The 13,963-nt window shown below is 56.2% G+C and overlaps 2 protein-coding genes across 2 annotated transcripts in view; both read right to left on the minus strand.

The window, feature by feature from the left end:
• Positions 1-354: 354 nt before the first annotated feature.
• On the minus strand, positions 355-9,551 carry LOC140598718 (uncharacterized). The gene is made up of 7 exons (XM_072757244.1): positions 9,431-9,551; positions 8,767-8,947; positions 8,558-8,642; positions 5,609-5,777; positions 1,744-1,833; positions 840-1,096; positions 355-612 (listed from the first exon to the last, which is right to left on the minus strand). Exons 1-7 carry the CDS (start codon positions 9,549-9,551, stop codon positions 355-357), a joined length of 1,161 nt encoding a protein of 386 aa, XP_072613345.1.
• Positions 9,430-13,963, minus strand: part of LOC140598517 (adenylate cyclase type 1-like) — a 36,008-nt gene continuing 31,474 nt past the window's right edge. The window contains exons 5-6 of the mRNA XM_072755340.1: positions 9,666-9,860; positions 9,430-9,527 (exon numbers count right to left, since the gene is read on the minus strand). Of these exons, the coding sequence (XP_072611441.1) occupies positions 9,679-9,860 (182 nt within the window). The 3' untranslated portion in view covers positions 9,430-9,527; positions 9,666-9,678. The remainder of the gene's footprint in view (positions 9,528-9,665; positions 9,861-13,963) is intronic.

Consider the following 13,963-nt stretch of genomic DNA (forward strand, 5'->3'; position numbering starts at 1 on the left):
AGGGACACAGCAGGTGACGAGGGGGGCCCCTCGCGCATGCCCAGCTGGCCCAGACGTGCACTGGTGTGCTGGTCGCCTGGCAGGTGCACAGCCCATGCCTCCGGTTGTCATCCCCTCCCTCCCCGGCTCGGGGCCGACAGCTCACATACCTGCACCCGCACACCTACTAACTTGGGTGGGTGGTGCAAGAGTCAGTGTTTTCTGGAGACTCCCATGACCCTGGGGAGACCCGCTGTCCCATGCAGCGCAGCAAAGGCTGAGCCACTGTGCGCGGCAGCCGTAATGCCAGATGCCTCGGGATGGGGAGCTCACTGTTCAGGATGCCACCAAACTCCTGTGCCTGTCAGGCGGGGCTCATAGGACTGTACTCAGCTTCCCCTGGTCCCCATCCTGCCCCAGCACTAGCCCCTCCACCCGCACGGCCCCTCCCCAGGGGCTCCTTTGCCGCACCCCACCATTCCTGAAGCACACAGAGCGCATCTTGCCTGTGCTGTCCAGAAGTAGTCCAGCTGCAGCGTGACATCCACCTGCCAGGTGTGCAGGGCCAGCGTTCACGAGAACAGCAGGATGGCCATGATGGGCTTGAAGCCGTGCCTGGACACCGCGCCACCCCTGGTGGGGGGCAAGGAGGGAAACCTCATCAGTACAGAGGGCCTGAGACCCGTGCACGGGCCCCCGGGGCAGGCAGGTCGGCAGCACCTGCCACCGGCCCGGCTGCAGCACCTCCCGCCCGAACCGAGGCCTCTCTGGCCCTGGGCCCAAATGGACACACGGAGAAGCCGCGGAAGCAGGCAGCGCCTGACGGGTGTGTCCAGGGAGCCTGGCAGCAGCGCACCTACCCCAAGGCCCGGGTGTAGCCGCTGAGCTCTAGGACCAGGATGTAGGACGCGGTGAGCACGAGGAGCAGGATCATTTTGGGCAGGGAGGACACTCGCAGGAAGATGGCCAGTGGAAGCGTTCCCACCAGGCCGCAGAGCAGGGCGTGGGGCGCAGACTCGCAGGGTGAAGTGGCTAGCAGTGTGTTCTGGTTGCCGGGTGTCAGGACCACCAGGGACCTGTTGGGGCTGGAGCTCCAGGCCCAGGGCAGACAGCCCACCTGGAGGGGGCAAAGGGGTGGGCAGAGGGGGCAGCAGCAGAGGTGGAGGGGGAAGGGGTGGAGAAGGCAGGGGCAGAGGGGACAGAGGGTCAAGAGGAGGCAGGGATGGAGGGGATGGTGGGGAGTGGAGACAGCAGGGGCAGGAGTGGAGGGGGCAGGGGCAGAGGGGTCAGGGACAGAAGAGCAGGGGTGGAGGATCCAGGGGCAAAAGACCAGGGGTGGAGGAGCCAGGGGCAGAAGAGCAGGGGTGGAGGGGCAGGGGTGTTGAGGCAGGGGCAGGGGTGGCAGGGAGACGGGGGCTCAGGACCAGCTGCCCTCAGCCCCACCTGCACCGTCCACCTGCTGCTACAGCTTCCTGTGGGAAGGAGGGGATGCCCCCAGGTGCCGCCCGCCCCTCCCTTGCTGTGCCCTCCAGGCTCCTCCCAGTGTAGGCTGGGAGAAGCAAGAGACCCCCCTCGGCCCCCCAGACAGCCCCTGCCACCCTCCTGGTACTCAGCGCCCCACCCCCCTGCCCTGACTTCTGCCCCAGCTTCTACTGCGCACTGGGGAGGGGCTGGGTGTCCCTTCACCCGGAGACAGCCCCCCTCACCCCTGCACACCTCGTGGGACTCCCCCCGCTACACCCTGCTGCCTGCAGACATGCTCACCACACATCCTTGGGCGACGGAGTAGGTCAAGACCACTATGAAAATACGCAAGACGGTGCGGATCTGGATGGTCAGGCATCCTGGAAAACACTGGACAAGAAAACATATTACTGTGAACACAGGCGTTTCTTAGAGTTGGTTCGGGTCGCAGGAACGGTCACAGCACAGAATGTGCCGCATGCCCTGGTGCCGCTGGCTCCCCACCCAGCCCCCACACACACATCTCAGCTGTGCCCAGGCTTCCTCTCCCAGGTCGACGCTGCCAAAATTAAAAGAAACAAAAACTACTGTCTTTCAGTGAAAAACAACCACACCCGCCACCATGTGCCCCACACTGTGACTCTGGCACTAGAATGAACTGATTAATTTGAGATTTTTATTACATTAAATCCTTACTAGGTCATGTGTTTTGCAAGTTCATATATTGTTATTATATTAAATAAGGTTTTACACATACTTGTGTCTTTTTTTAGGTACTTTAAATTTTATCATTTTCTTCACATAGATTTTAAACTGTTTTTGTTACTAGAAATTTTATTTTAAATCTATTTGGGTGAACCTGGGCAGCTCAGGACATGATCTCAGGGTCCTGGGACCGAGTCCCACGTCGGGCTCCCCACTCGGCAAGGAGTCTGTTTCTCCCACTCCCTCTGCCTGTCCCCAAAATTGTGCTCTTTCTTGCTCTCTCTCAAATAAAATCTTTCTAAAAGTGCCTGCACGCTTAATAGAAGGCAGCTTAAATACATTTTGCAATAGTCAACATGTGACTTTGTGGATAAAAGCGCAAAGCTCTTTTTAGATTCACGCTCGTGAAATTTGAAAGAAAAACTAATATAAAGACTGCAGGGACCCTGCACAAGATGCTGATGAGACCCGCAGCCAGCCAGGGCCAGCCCCCTCCGCGGCCCTCCCCTGGGGAAGTCTCGACCGTCCTGTCCCCACCAGCTGGCCTTCTGGGTCCAACGGGACTCCCACGGCGCAGCCACAGTTCCGGATTCCATTCAGGATTCCTGAGCCTGATGCTGCCACACTGCGCAGACACGCTGGGCCCCCAGATCTCAGGGAGAGGAGCCCCCTGCGGTGGCGCCAGCCCCGACTACTCACACCTCGCACTAGCCACCTCCCTCCCTGTCCAATCTCGTGTCCGCCCCTGGCCGGGATAGAGATGTGCCCACGGACCCTTGCCCGGCCGACAAGGCACACGCTGCTCACGCATTCGCTCAGCAAACGCAGGGTAAGGCTCCTCCGGCTGTGGACATCAGGAGCCCCTGGAGGCACTGCCCAGGCCTGGCCTCTGGTGGCCACTGGTGACTGGAGGGCCACCGGCCGATGCTCAGCAAGCTGTGCCCGGGGTGCAGGGAGGCTGAAGCGGGAGGCAGCCCGGAGTGTGCAAGCGGGGCTCAGAGTCGGGGGCAGCCTGCGGGGCGGATGCGCCATTCCCATTTGGCTGCCAACTGGCCAAGCGGTGGTGGGTTCCGACGATGATGCCTCACGGGGGACACAATCTGCCCACGTGGCTCCTCTGGTCTGGCCCTCCCTCTGCGCTCTACTCACTGAAGGGGACACGCGGCGGGCGCTAGCCGCTCCCGGATGTCCTACTGATGAGCAGGGACTTACGAGTCCTGGATGCACTCACCCAGGACAGCTCTGCTCCCGCCACACACGTGCCAGCACCACACGACGCTCGGCGGAAATGGGAGAGCCAGCGAGCCGCCGGGGGCTGGCCTCGGTCACATCTGCCCCGGGGCGCCCGCTGAGCGCCTGTCACACCATCCACACTCCGGGCACCCCGGTGCTGCTCCATCGGCTGCCCGGGCGCCAGCTCCCCTGCACTCACTCCACAGTGCACAGTGACATACAGGGACCCGGTGTCTTGGGACCCAGGCCTCGGGGCCACTGAGCACAGCGGAGTGCACAGTGCTGGGCACACTGCCTCGCCGGGTGCAGAGAGCACGCCAGGGCTAGGACGCAGGCTAGCAGGAACCACGGGGTGCTGTGGCCTTGCGTGACCTGTCATCCTCGTCACAGGCCCAGCTCAGGGTCGTGGACACCTGGCCAGCTGGGTGCTCCATGCCAAGACCCCCGCCACATGAGATCGGAGACATGGGCAGTCATCTGCTCACACTCGCAGGGCCCCAGGGTTCCTGCCCCTACCCCAGCCAGGTGTCTCCCCTGCCCTCTGCCCGCCCTGGGGATCTCCAGGCCCACCGGCAACAAGCCCACAGCAGACACAGACCAGCTCGTGGGCCTTCTCCATTCATGAGCTCGCGGGTGGGTGGGAGCCCCCAGAGCGGCTGGCTGCCCCGATAGGTGAACCCCAGCCCCAGAGGGACAGGCAGGGACTCGGAAGGAGCACGACCAGAACAGTGTGCCAAAGAAGCCACTGCCGTGACACACGTATGTGGAAAGAGTGGTCTGAGTGGGAGGAAAGTGCCCGTGTCCCGTGTGAACAGCACCCACGGGGACCTCGGTGGATGCAGTGTGATGATGGGGGCGGGGACAGCCCGCTCTGCAGACACGGAGGAGGTGACATTCAGGACACGGGGCCCGCTTGCCTCGGCCGACCTGAACGCGGCCAGTGCCGAGGCCCAGTGGCCCCCAGAGATGCAGGGAGCCCCCACCAGCCGAGCTCCTCCCAACCAGGGACCCGGGAAGGGATGCCGGGAACGAGGGTCCCTCCCCGCCCAGTGACAGGCCCCAAAGCCAGCAGACCCCTCACCCCAGCCATGCTGCCGAGCCTACTGCGGCCCGGCGTTCTCACGGGGGAGGGAGGGGACCCCACAGCCTGGAGCTGCTGCTCTTGCCACGGCCCCACCCCCACCCCATCTGGACACAGCAGCTTTGCTGATGTGGAAATGGCCTTTTGAAGATTCAGGGATGGTGTCAACTGGGCAGCCGCCCTTGCAGAGCTGGGGCACGTCCTCCTGGGCGCTGGGGTGCTGTCTGGGCCTGGCGGTGCCCCGTGACCCCCGAAACATTTGTCGAAACGTCAGAACTCTCAGCCTCAGTCAAACACAGCCAGAGGCGCACGGTAAGACCAGCCTGGATCTGCTGCCTGTGACACGGCCCAGGACGGCCCAGGGTTCCTCCCCCAGTGCCGTGCCCCGAAGAGCTACCACCCCCGGCCCACGGCCACCCATGGCGGAGGGTCGCAGTGTGACCGGAGGGACGGGTTCCTGACCGAGGACTCCAGAGGACCCGGCTCAGCAGCAAGAGGTCTTGAAAGCCAGACGGTGGCGGAAGGGGAAATGGGCGGACTGGGGCGCAAAAACTCCACGCGCCAGGGCAGGTGACGGCCCCCCAACGAGCCCATGGGACCCCGCCAACAGTGAGCCTACGGGCCGCTGCCCTCTAGCACGTGCTGCCCACAGCCAGGAGCCAGCGGGCGTGCGTGCCCTGAGACCTCCGAGGCAGCGGTCACTGGCCCGGCAGCAGCAGGAGGATGGGACTGACGCTGCAGCTGGGAGCGGGGGTGGCCAGGACCGTGCAGCAGGGCCACGCCCGCCCACCACCTGCTTTCTACTCGTGTCCTCGCTCTCCTGGCCCGCAGGTTCCAGACTCCCCCGGCGATGGGCACCAGCCCAGCTGCGGAGGAAGGCCAGGTCCTGGGGAGGGACCTTCCTACACAGTATGCTACGACATGCTGCTTCCTGGGGCTGACTGGAGACGCCAGGGCGCAGGGAGGGCAGCTCGCGGGCTCTCTGCGGGAGATGCCACGGGAGCTGGCTCTTCTGTTACCTGTGAAGCCACGGTCCTGTCGGCCAGCACGCCCACAGCCCTGCAGGAGCGGGACTGCCAGCGTGGGTGCTGAGACCCACACCCCGTCTCGCCCCCAACTCCTGAGCCTGCATACGCGTTCGCTCACATGTAACGGGGTAGCGCGCTCTTCTGAAAAGTGAACGCTGCTGGTCACGGAGACCGATGGCCACGCGTGGACTCCATGTGGCCTCTCCTAGCTGTGAGGCTGGTCGCTGCTCATCTTTACGGTCAGTTTGCTTATACACTCGTGGAGCAAACACATCCGTGGAAAATAGCTGTAATACAGAAAAAAAAAAAAAAAAAACAGCACATCAGCTCCAAACCCGGGAGAAACCCCCTCGGAACGTTAAGCACAGCCATCAAACATGGCCTGGCGGATTGTCCGTGGTTGCACGTCCTTGGGCCACACCATCCACACGAAAGGCAGCCGTGCCAACTCCAGCAATGACCCTGTGACCACCTGTAAGCACAACAGGTGTGTAACGTCGCCAAGGCCACCAGGAGCGATGCCACGGAGCACAACAGGATACCTGCCTCTCCATGGAGGGTGCTGTGGCCAGGACCCCATGCATCGACCTAGGCACACGGTGCCGGTATCCCGAGCCTGAGCCTGTGGCCGAGGGTGTGTGAGACAGGCAGCCGTGGCCGCCATGGCCACCTCCCTGGGCTCGACACAGCCTGATTTACACGGGCACCTGGAGCTTACGGCCCAGGATGAGGTGTCGCCAGGGGCAGGGCCTGTGCAAGCCTCTGTGCTGGACGAGGCTGCGTCCACCCCTTCTGCTCACAACATGGGTCTGCCCAGGCTCCAGCAAGCGCCCTCAGAGCAAAGCATACCTGAACCTGCAGAGGCTCGCAGACAGTCCCTTCCTGCCCAGCGGCCAGCCCTGGTCCCACTGCCCCCCACCCAGGGCAGGCTGTCCTGCTCCCACTGGCACTCGTGGCCACCTGGTCCAGCTCAGGCCCCTCCTAGCTCTCACCCTGCACCCTCATGCCCGTGCTCTGCTGGCCCACGGCACTGCAGGCCCCCCCCATCCCCAACTCCTGGCCTCCTCCTGGCCCCACTGACCCTGTTCCTTTGTCCTCCAGCTTCTCCCCTTGTGTGCCAGGCTCCCGCTACTGGTGCATATCAACTCAATTCTGTCCTGCATCACAGACAGGGACATGGAGGCACGGAGTTCCCAGTGCCAGCAACCCCAGCAATGCGGGAGCCAATGGGAGGATGGAGGTCCCAGGGGGCCATGGGGCTGGCCCAGCAGCCCGGATGCCCTGCCTGTGGCCTCCTGCCCTGTCCCAGAGGAAAGCGCATGCCCAGCTGACTCGTGCTTTCCCACGGAGGCCCTGCTACCCTGGACCCTGGCTCAACCATATGCACAGCTTCGCCCACCCGTACCTCCCTCCACTGAGGCTGGGCCCCACCTGCTGGTTGCCACCCCTCCACACCATCTCTGAGCCACACCCCGGGGAGGACACTCAGAGCTAGCGCAGAGGCACCAACGGACATGACACTCCGAATTCCACATGCTTCGGCTAAGCCACCTCTGCCAGGAGGGACATGTCCGTCACAGCACCCGGCTCCCGGCTCCCCGGGAGGGGGTGGCAGGCCATCGAGTCAGCTCCACCTGTCACACTCTTCCCCAAAATTACATGAAAACACCATCTTATTTAAAGCTGAAAATTGCAGTTTCCAAACCACGTATCACCCTATGAAGAACAAACAACTGGAAATTGGTTTAAATAAATAACATCTTTTCAATTAAAAGAAAAAAAAAGTTCCCAATGAAGAACAAAGAAGTAAAGTGGATAAAAGCGAATTTAGTTTTTTAAAAAGTTGCCGTTTCCAACAATTACACAAAGAGAATCCTGAGTCAGCAGGACATGGCCATGGGGTGAAGCAGGGTAATGGGGTGCATAAAGACACGGACGGGGGAGCCACAGCGGGGCTGGGACCGAGCGCTGTCCCAGGAGCACAGCCACCCATGGAGCCAGCCCAGCCCCCACCCCAAAGCTCACAGCAGCAAAGCCAACAGAGAACCCTCCACAGTGCAGGTGTCCTGTCCACCACGCAGGCGTATGATGGATCGCTGGTTCCCTGCCCTGAGGGACTCTCCACTCAGAACACCCCACGGCCCTCATCCCATCACTATGGACCACCTGCCCAGTGTCCCAGGGGCGCTCCTGGAACTCCGAGCAGGATCCAGCACACAAAAGGGCTTGGGGAGCTCCTGCTACTCTCCACTGCCCCACCGTCCTGTCAAGAGGACAAGCGGAGGCCACACATGTACCGGCCCAGGTGATGTGCAGGTAAAGGACACAGGCAAATACACATACCTGCCCAGGTGATATACAGATGCAAGACACACATGTACCTGTCACAAGCAGGATGTAAGCACACACACGCACATACACCTGGATCTAGGTGATGCACAGGTACGGGACATATGCACACACACTCCTGGACCTGAGTGATATGCGGGTACAGGACACACGCATACATAAGTATCTGGACCCAGGTGATGTGCAGGTACAGGACACATGCACACATAAGTATCTGGACCCAGGTGATGTACAGGTACAGGACACAAGCACACATAAGTAGCTGGACCCAGGTGATGCACAGGACACACATGCACACACACGGATCATAGGTCCACATGGACCATAGGTCAGGGAGAAGTACAACAGGCACCTGGACCCAGGTAATGTGCAGGTACAGGACACAGGCATACAGGCACCTGGGCCATGTGGATTGCAGGTCAGGGAGACACACAACAAGCACCTGGACCCAGGTGATGTGCAGGTTCAGGACACATGCACACACACTCCTGGACCTCAGTGATGTGCAGATACAGGACACATGCACACATAACTACCTGGATCCAGGTGATATGCAGGTACAGGACACACGCACCCACACTCCTGGACCCAAGTGATGTACAGGTACAGTACACACGCACACACACCTGGACCTGAGTGATGTCTAGGTACAGGACACATGCACACATGCACCTGGACCCAGGTGATGGCAGGTCTGGACTTATGCACACACACACACCTGGACCCGAGTGATGTGCAGGTATAGGACGCAGGCCACCAGGAAGCAGATGCAGAACACCAGGAGCAAGAGGTCAACGACGTTCCTAGAACAGAAGATGCAGGGTCACTGCCGGCTGGGGCCAAGCAAGGTGTGCCCAACAAGTGCCCGCAATTCCAACCCCCGACTGCTCCACCAAGTCCCTTTCTTTCTTCCCCCCAACTCCTAACCAGCGGGGCCCATGGAGAGGCCCTCCCTCATGGAGGACCTGCTGCTGGGCACTGCCCTCCTGGGCCAAGTCATCTGGGAGCAGCTTTTCTAGGAAAAGCTTGATCCCCACACGGGCCATCAGATGGTCGCCGTGTTTACAGCATCTGGGAACGGAGCAGCTTCCTGTGCTTCCTGGAAACTCTGGAAACCCAAGGAGAGCCACTCCACCAGGGGGTCTAAGAAAGTGGCCTCTCTGGAAGGAAAGTGGACTTTCCTCCTGAAAACAAGCACTGCCAAACTCAGACTTTGGGTAACTGATTATTACTAAATTACTACGTTTGTCTTCCTTTCCAGAGGCCACTATTTCTCACTTTAACATATCTGAAGATGACGCGCACCTAGAAACAACGTCCCTCGAAATCTGTCCTGAAGTCAAGGGTGCACGTTGGGCAGATGGAAAGGCGCTGAAAATATCTTGTGTCTTAGAACTGTGTAAATGACACACGAGAAGTTGAGCGTGAGCATCCCACACGTGTGCCACCAGGGCCTGACAGCTGACTGCAACCAGGGGACAACAGGCTGTGGCTCATGCCGTCTCGGTGCCAGGGACGACGGGGGCAACGAGCAGACGAGGAAGGGCCTCTGGCACCCTCCTGCCCTGATGGCCAGGCCCGTCACACTTACTGAGGGATGATGAGAAGGTAGATGAGGCCGAACAGGGCGGTGAGGATGAGCGCCAGCACAACGGCACTGGTGAAATCCCGTCCTGGAGCTGGTGGTACTGGGAGACACGGAGACTGCCCATCAGTGGCTGTAGCTGCCAGGACACATGCAGTGTCCCCGCAGCGGCACCTGGGACCTGGGGACCACGCCGCCTGGAGACGGGTGGGGGACGGCACCTGGGGCCCCTTCCACCTACCTTGAGCTCGCGGTCAGCCTGCTTGTACTTCAGGGTGAAGAAGTCCAGGTCTGCCAGCTCCAGCTCCATCTGGAACGCTTCCAGGAGGCGGCCGATGTACCTGTTTACACGCATGCCCGGCGTGGTGTAGATGACGTTCGCAGAGAACGATTAGCGGTGTCTGAGTTTCTCTGATGTGGTTCTCAATGCCAGCTGCTGCCACCAAGGAAGGAAAAAAATAAATGTCAAATCCTCCACTTATTGAAGAAAAAGCTCTTCCATTCCCTCAGCCTGCTGTCTGGCGGGGCAGGTGTGGGGCCGAGATGTGGTCATGCCTCCACCACCTGCTGGCTCTGAGATACCAGGTGACTTAGCACATCATTGGCCCTGAGACGCCTGCGTCTGCAAATACGGGCACGGGACGTTCAAAATGTGGCACTCCATGTGGATGCGGGCGGAACCCAGCAGAGAGCAAGAAAACAGAAGTTGTTTCTTTAAAAATATCAATAAAATTGACAAATCTCCAGCAGGCATGACAAAGAAAAAGAGAGAGAGACTAACAAACCTGGGGATGAAAACAATTCTACTACAGACCCTGCTGACATCAAAAAGGTAATAAGAAAATACTGTGAACAATTACACACATTAATTTGACGACCTGGACCAATGAACGACTCGGGAACACACACACTACCACAATTCACCTAACGTGAAAGATTATGAGATTAGCCCTGTAATTTACTAAAGAAATTCAACTCATAACTGTAAAGGTTCCGAAAAATGAATCTCCAGCTCCAGGTGGCTTCACTGGAGAATTTTACTCAACATTTAAGAATGAAGAATTAACACCAATTCTGTATCATCTCTTCCAGAAAACAGAAAAGGTAACACCTTCCAACTCACTTTATAAAGTCGGAATCATCCTGATACCAAAATCAGACCAAGACAATACAAAAAAAGGAACACTACAGGCCATCTCTTTCAATACCGATGCTATAATCCTTAACAAAACAGCAAATAGAATTCGGCAGCCTCAGAACAGAAGCATGCACCATGACCATGTCTGGAGATGCAGATCCTTTTACACATCTGCCCATCGATACAATACACCACATAAATAATCCCATGGTTGTGTCAATTGACACAGAGAATTTGACAGTTGAATCTGACAAAATTCAACACTCATTCTTGATAAGATCAGAAAACTAGGGAGGGAGGGGAAGTTCTCCAACTTGATGAAGATCTACAGAATACTGAAAGCTACTATAGTACTCGCTGGTGAAAGATGGAGTGCTTTCAGCAACCCCAGCCATTGCAACAGGGCAAGAAAAAGGAAAAAAGAACATCAGAAAACTGTCCCTTTGCAGATGCCACAATGGCGTACATAGATATTCTATGTAGGGGAGGAAATAACTCTAGAACAAATGAATTCCATAAGGTCACTGGATACAAGATGAACATAAAAAACTTATTTCTTGGGGCACCTGGGTGGCTCAGTCAGTTGGGCCTCTGAGTCTTGGTTTCAGCTCTGGGCATGATCTCAGGGTCCTGGGATGAAGCCTCACATTGGGCCCCCTCAAGTAATCTGCTTGAGCTTCTCCTTCTCCCTCTGCTCCTCCCCTTGCTTGTGCACTCTCATTCTCTCTCTTGAAAAAGAAGTGTATTTCTTAAACTAATAATCAGTATGTGAAGACCAAAGTTAAAATTCAGTGACATATGTACTCATGGAGAAAAACGAAGTACTAGGTACAAATCTAACACGTACACAACTTGTATGCTGAAGACTATATGATACTGATGAAAGAAATCAATGATTTCAATGAACAGAGGGACACACGTGCTCATCAATGAGAAGACATGACACAGTAAAGCTGTCGATTATCCTCATACTGATGTGCACAGGTTCTTTAAAAAAAAAAGATTTTACTTGCTTACTCATGAGAGACAGAGAAAGAGGCAGAGACCCAGGCAGAGGGACAAGCAGGCTCCATGCAGGGAGCCCAATGTGGGACTCGATCCCAGAACCCCGGGTCAGGGCCTAAGCCGAAGACAGATGCTCAAACAATGAGCCACCCAGGTGCCCCGCGGTGCATGGGTTTAATGTAATTCTTATCAAATTCCTAACAGGAAATTTTTCATAGACAGGCTTATCTTAAATATAAATGGAAAGGGAAAGGGATGAGAATAGCTCATTTTTCTCAAAATCACTCAACCCAAGGTTAAGACTGATTGTGTAGCTACCCTGGTTGGAGCAGTACAGCACTTGTGCCAGGAGAGACACAGAGATCTACAGAATAGAGAGCCCAGAAACAGCCTCACACCAGTATGGTCAATGATTTTTTACTAAATGCAAAAGCAGTTCAATGGAAGAGGATAGTCTTGTCAACAAAGGGGGCTGGATCAACTGGTCGTCCATGTGCAAAGAAGGAAATTCGACCTAAAACTCACATGTTATAAAAAGAACTTATCAAACTTAATCCCAAGAAACAAACAATCCAATCCTGAAATGGTCAAAAGACATGAATGGAAATGTCACAGAGGAAGACATAGACGTGGCCAAGAAGCACATGAGAACATGCTCCACATCACTGGCCATCAGGGAAATACAGATCAAAACCACAACGAGATCCCACCTCACCCTGGTGAGGACGGTGAACATTAGCCAGACAGAAAACCACAAATGTTGGAGAGGAGGTGGAGAAAAGGGAACCCTCCTGCACTGTTGGTGGGAATGTGAACTGGTACAGCCACTCTGGAAAACTGTGGGGAGGTTCCCCAAAGAGTTAAAAATAGACCTGCCCTACGACCCAGCAATTGCCCTGCTGGGGATTTACCCCAAAGATACAGATGCAGGGAAACGCCAGGACACCTGCACCCCGATGTTTCTAGCAGCAATGTCCACAATAGGCAAACTGTGGAAGGAGCCTCGGTGTCCATCGAAACATGATGGATAAGGAAGATGTGGTCTCTGTATACAGTGGAATATTCCTCAGCCATTAGAAATGACACATACCCACCATTTGCTTCGACGTGGATGGAACCAGCGGGTATGATGCTGAGTGAAGTACGTCAATCGGAGAAATATGGTTTCACTTATATGGGGAGTTTAAGAAATAGTGAAAGGGAATAAAGGGGAAAGGAGAGAAAATGAATGGGAAAAACCAGACAGGGAGACAAACCACGAGCGACCCCTAACTCTGGGAAACGAATAAGGGGTGGAAGAAAAGGGGGTGGGTGGGGGGTGAGGGTGACTGGGTGATGGGCACTGAGGGGGGCACTTGACGGGATGAGCACTGGGTGTTATGCTATATGTTGGCAAATCTAACTTAAACGATGAGATAAAATATATGTATATATAAATATTAACTCAAAATGCACCATAAGTTTAACCAGAAAACATAAAAGTATAAACTTTTAGAAGAAACATGATAATCTTTAGGGTTTGGGCTACATAGAAAATTCTTAGAACACCAGAAACACAGTCCAGAAAGGAAAAAATATCAGTAAATCGGACATCTTTGAAATTTGAAACCTCTGTCATGGGAAAGACACTGTGAACAGAACGGAAAGACAAGCCACACGTGTGACAGTAGAATCAGATCCAGGATTCATCGAGAACTCCAAAAAGTCAACAGTACCAAGAAAAAAAAACACTCCAATTACAAAGCAGACATTTTGCCAACAAAGAGAAAATATATGGGCAGAAAACAAACACTTGAAAAGGTGGCTGGCATGACGAGCCACCTGGGAGATGCCAATAAACACAAGTCACTAAACGTGTTAGAACAGACAAAATTTTCTAAAAACAGAGACAGCACAAAGCTGGCTGGACACAGAGAAGCTGCGTCTCTCACACGTGGCTGCCGGGAACGTGGTATGGGACGGCCTTTCTGGAAACAGTTTGGCAGTTTCTTTAAAAAAAAAACAAAAAACAAAAACCAAAAACAAGACCCATCCGCAGTACAGCTGGGCATCTGTCCCAGATAATAAGCATTTTGGTCCCCACGAAAGGGAACGCAAGCGTATGTTGCGGTTTTATTTTTAACAGTCACGGTTGGGAACAAGCTAAACATCCTTCAACGGGTCCGCCTACGGTGGCCCGCCCGCCCCGCGGAATGCCAGCAGAGCACGGGGGGACGGGGGACCCGGGGCTCCATCCCGAGTGAGGAGGAGCCAGAGTCACGGGGCGCATCCCAGGGTCCGCGTCCACGATGTCCTCAGTGCAGAAGTCAGCACGGAGAGCCGTCCATGGGGGGCCCGGCGGCTGGGGAGGGGACAGTATGGCTCAGCAGAAGGGGGATCGTGGCGTGAGGGAACGT

This window comes from Vulpes vulpes, chromosome 4 (genome assembly GCF_048418805.1).
Source record: "Vulpes vulpes isolate BD-2025 chromosome 4, VulVul3, whole genome shotgun sequence".
Classification (NCBI taxonomy): Eukaryota; Metazoa; Chordata; class Mammalia; order Carnivora; family Canidae; genus Vulpes; species Vulpes vulpes.

Excerpts from the sequence above, each read along its gene's own strand:
- LOC140598718 (XM_072757244.1), bottom strand. The coding sequence starts at position 9,551 with ATGGGCAGTCTCCGTGTCTCCCAGTACCACCAGCTCCAGGACGGGATT. Across the intron at positions 1,097-1,743 it reads CCGTCGCCCAAGGATGTGTG|GTGGGCTGTCTGCCCTGGGC; the intron begins GTGAGCATGTCT and ends TGCCCCCTCCAG. Across the intron at positions 613-839 it reads GGCTACACCCGGGCCTTGGG|GGGTGGCGCGGTGTCCAGGC; the intron begins GTAGGTGCGCTG and ends GCCCCCCACCAG.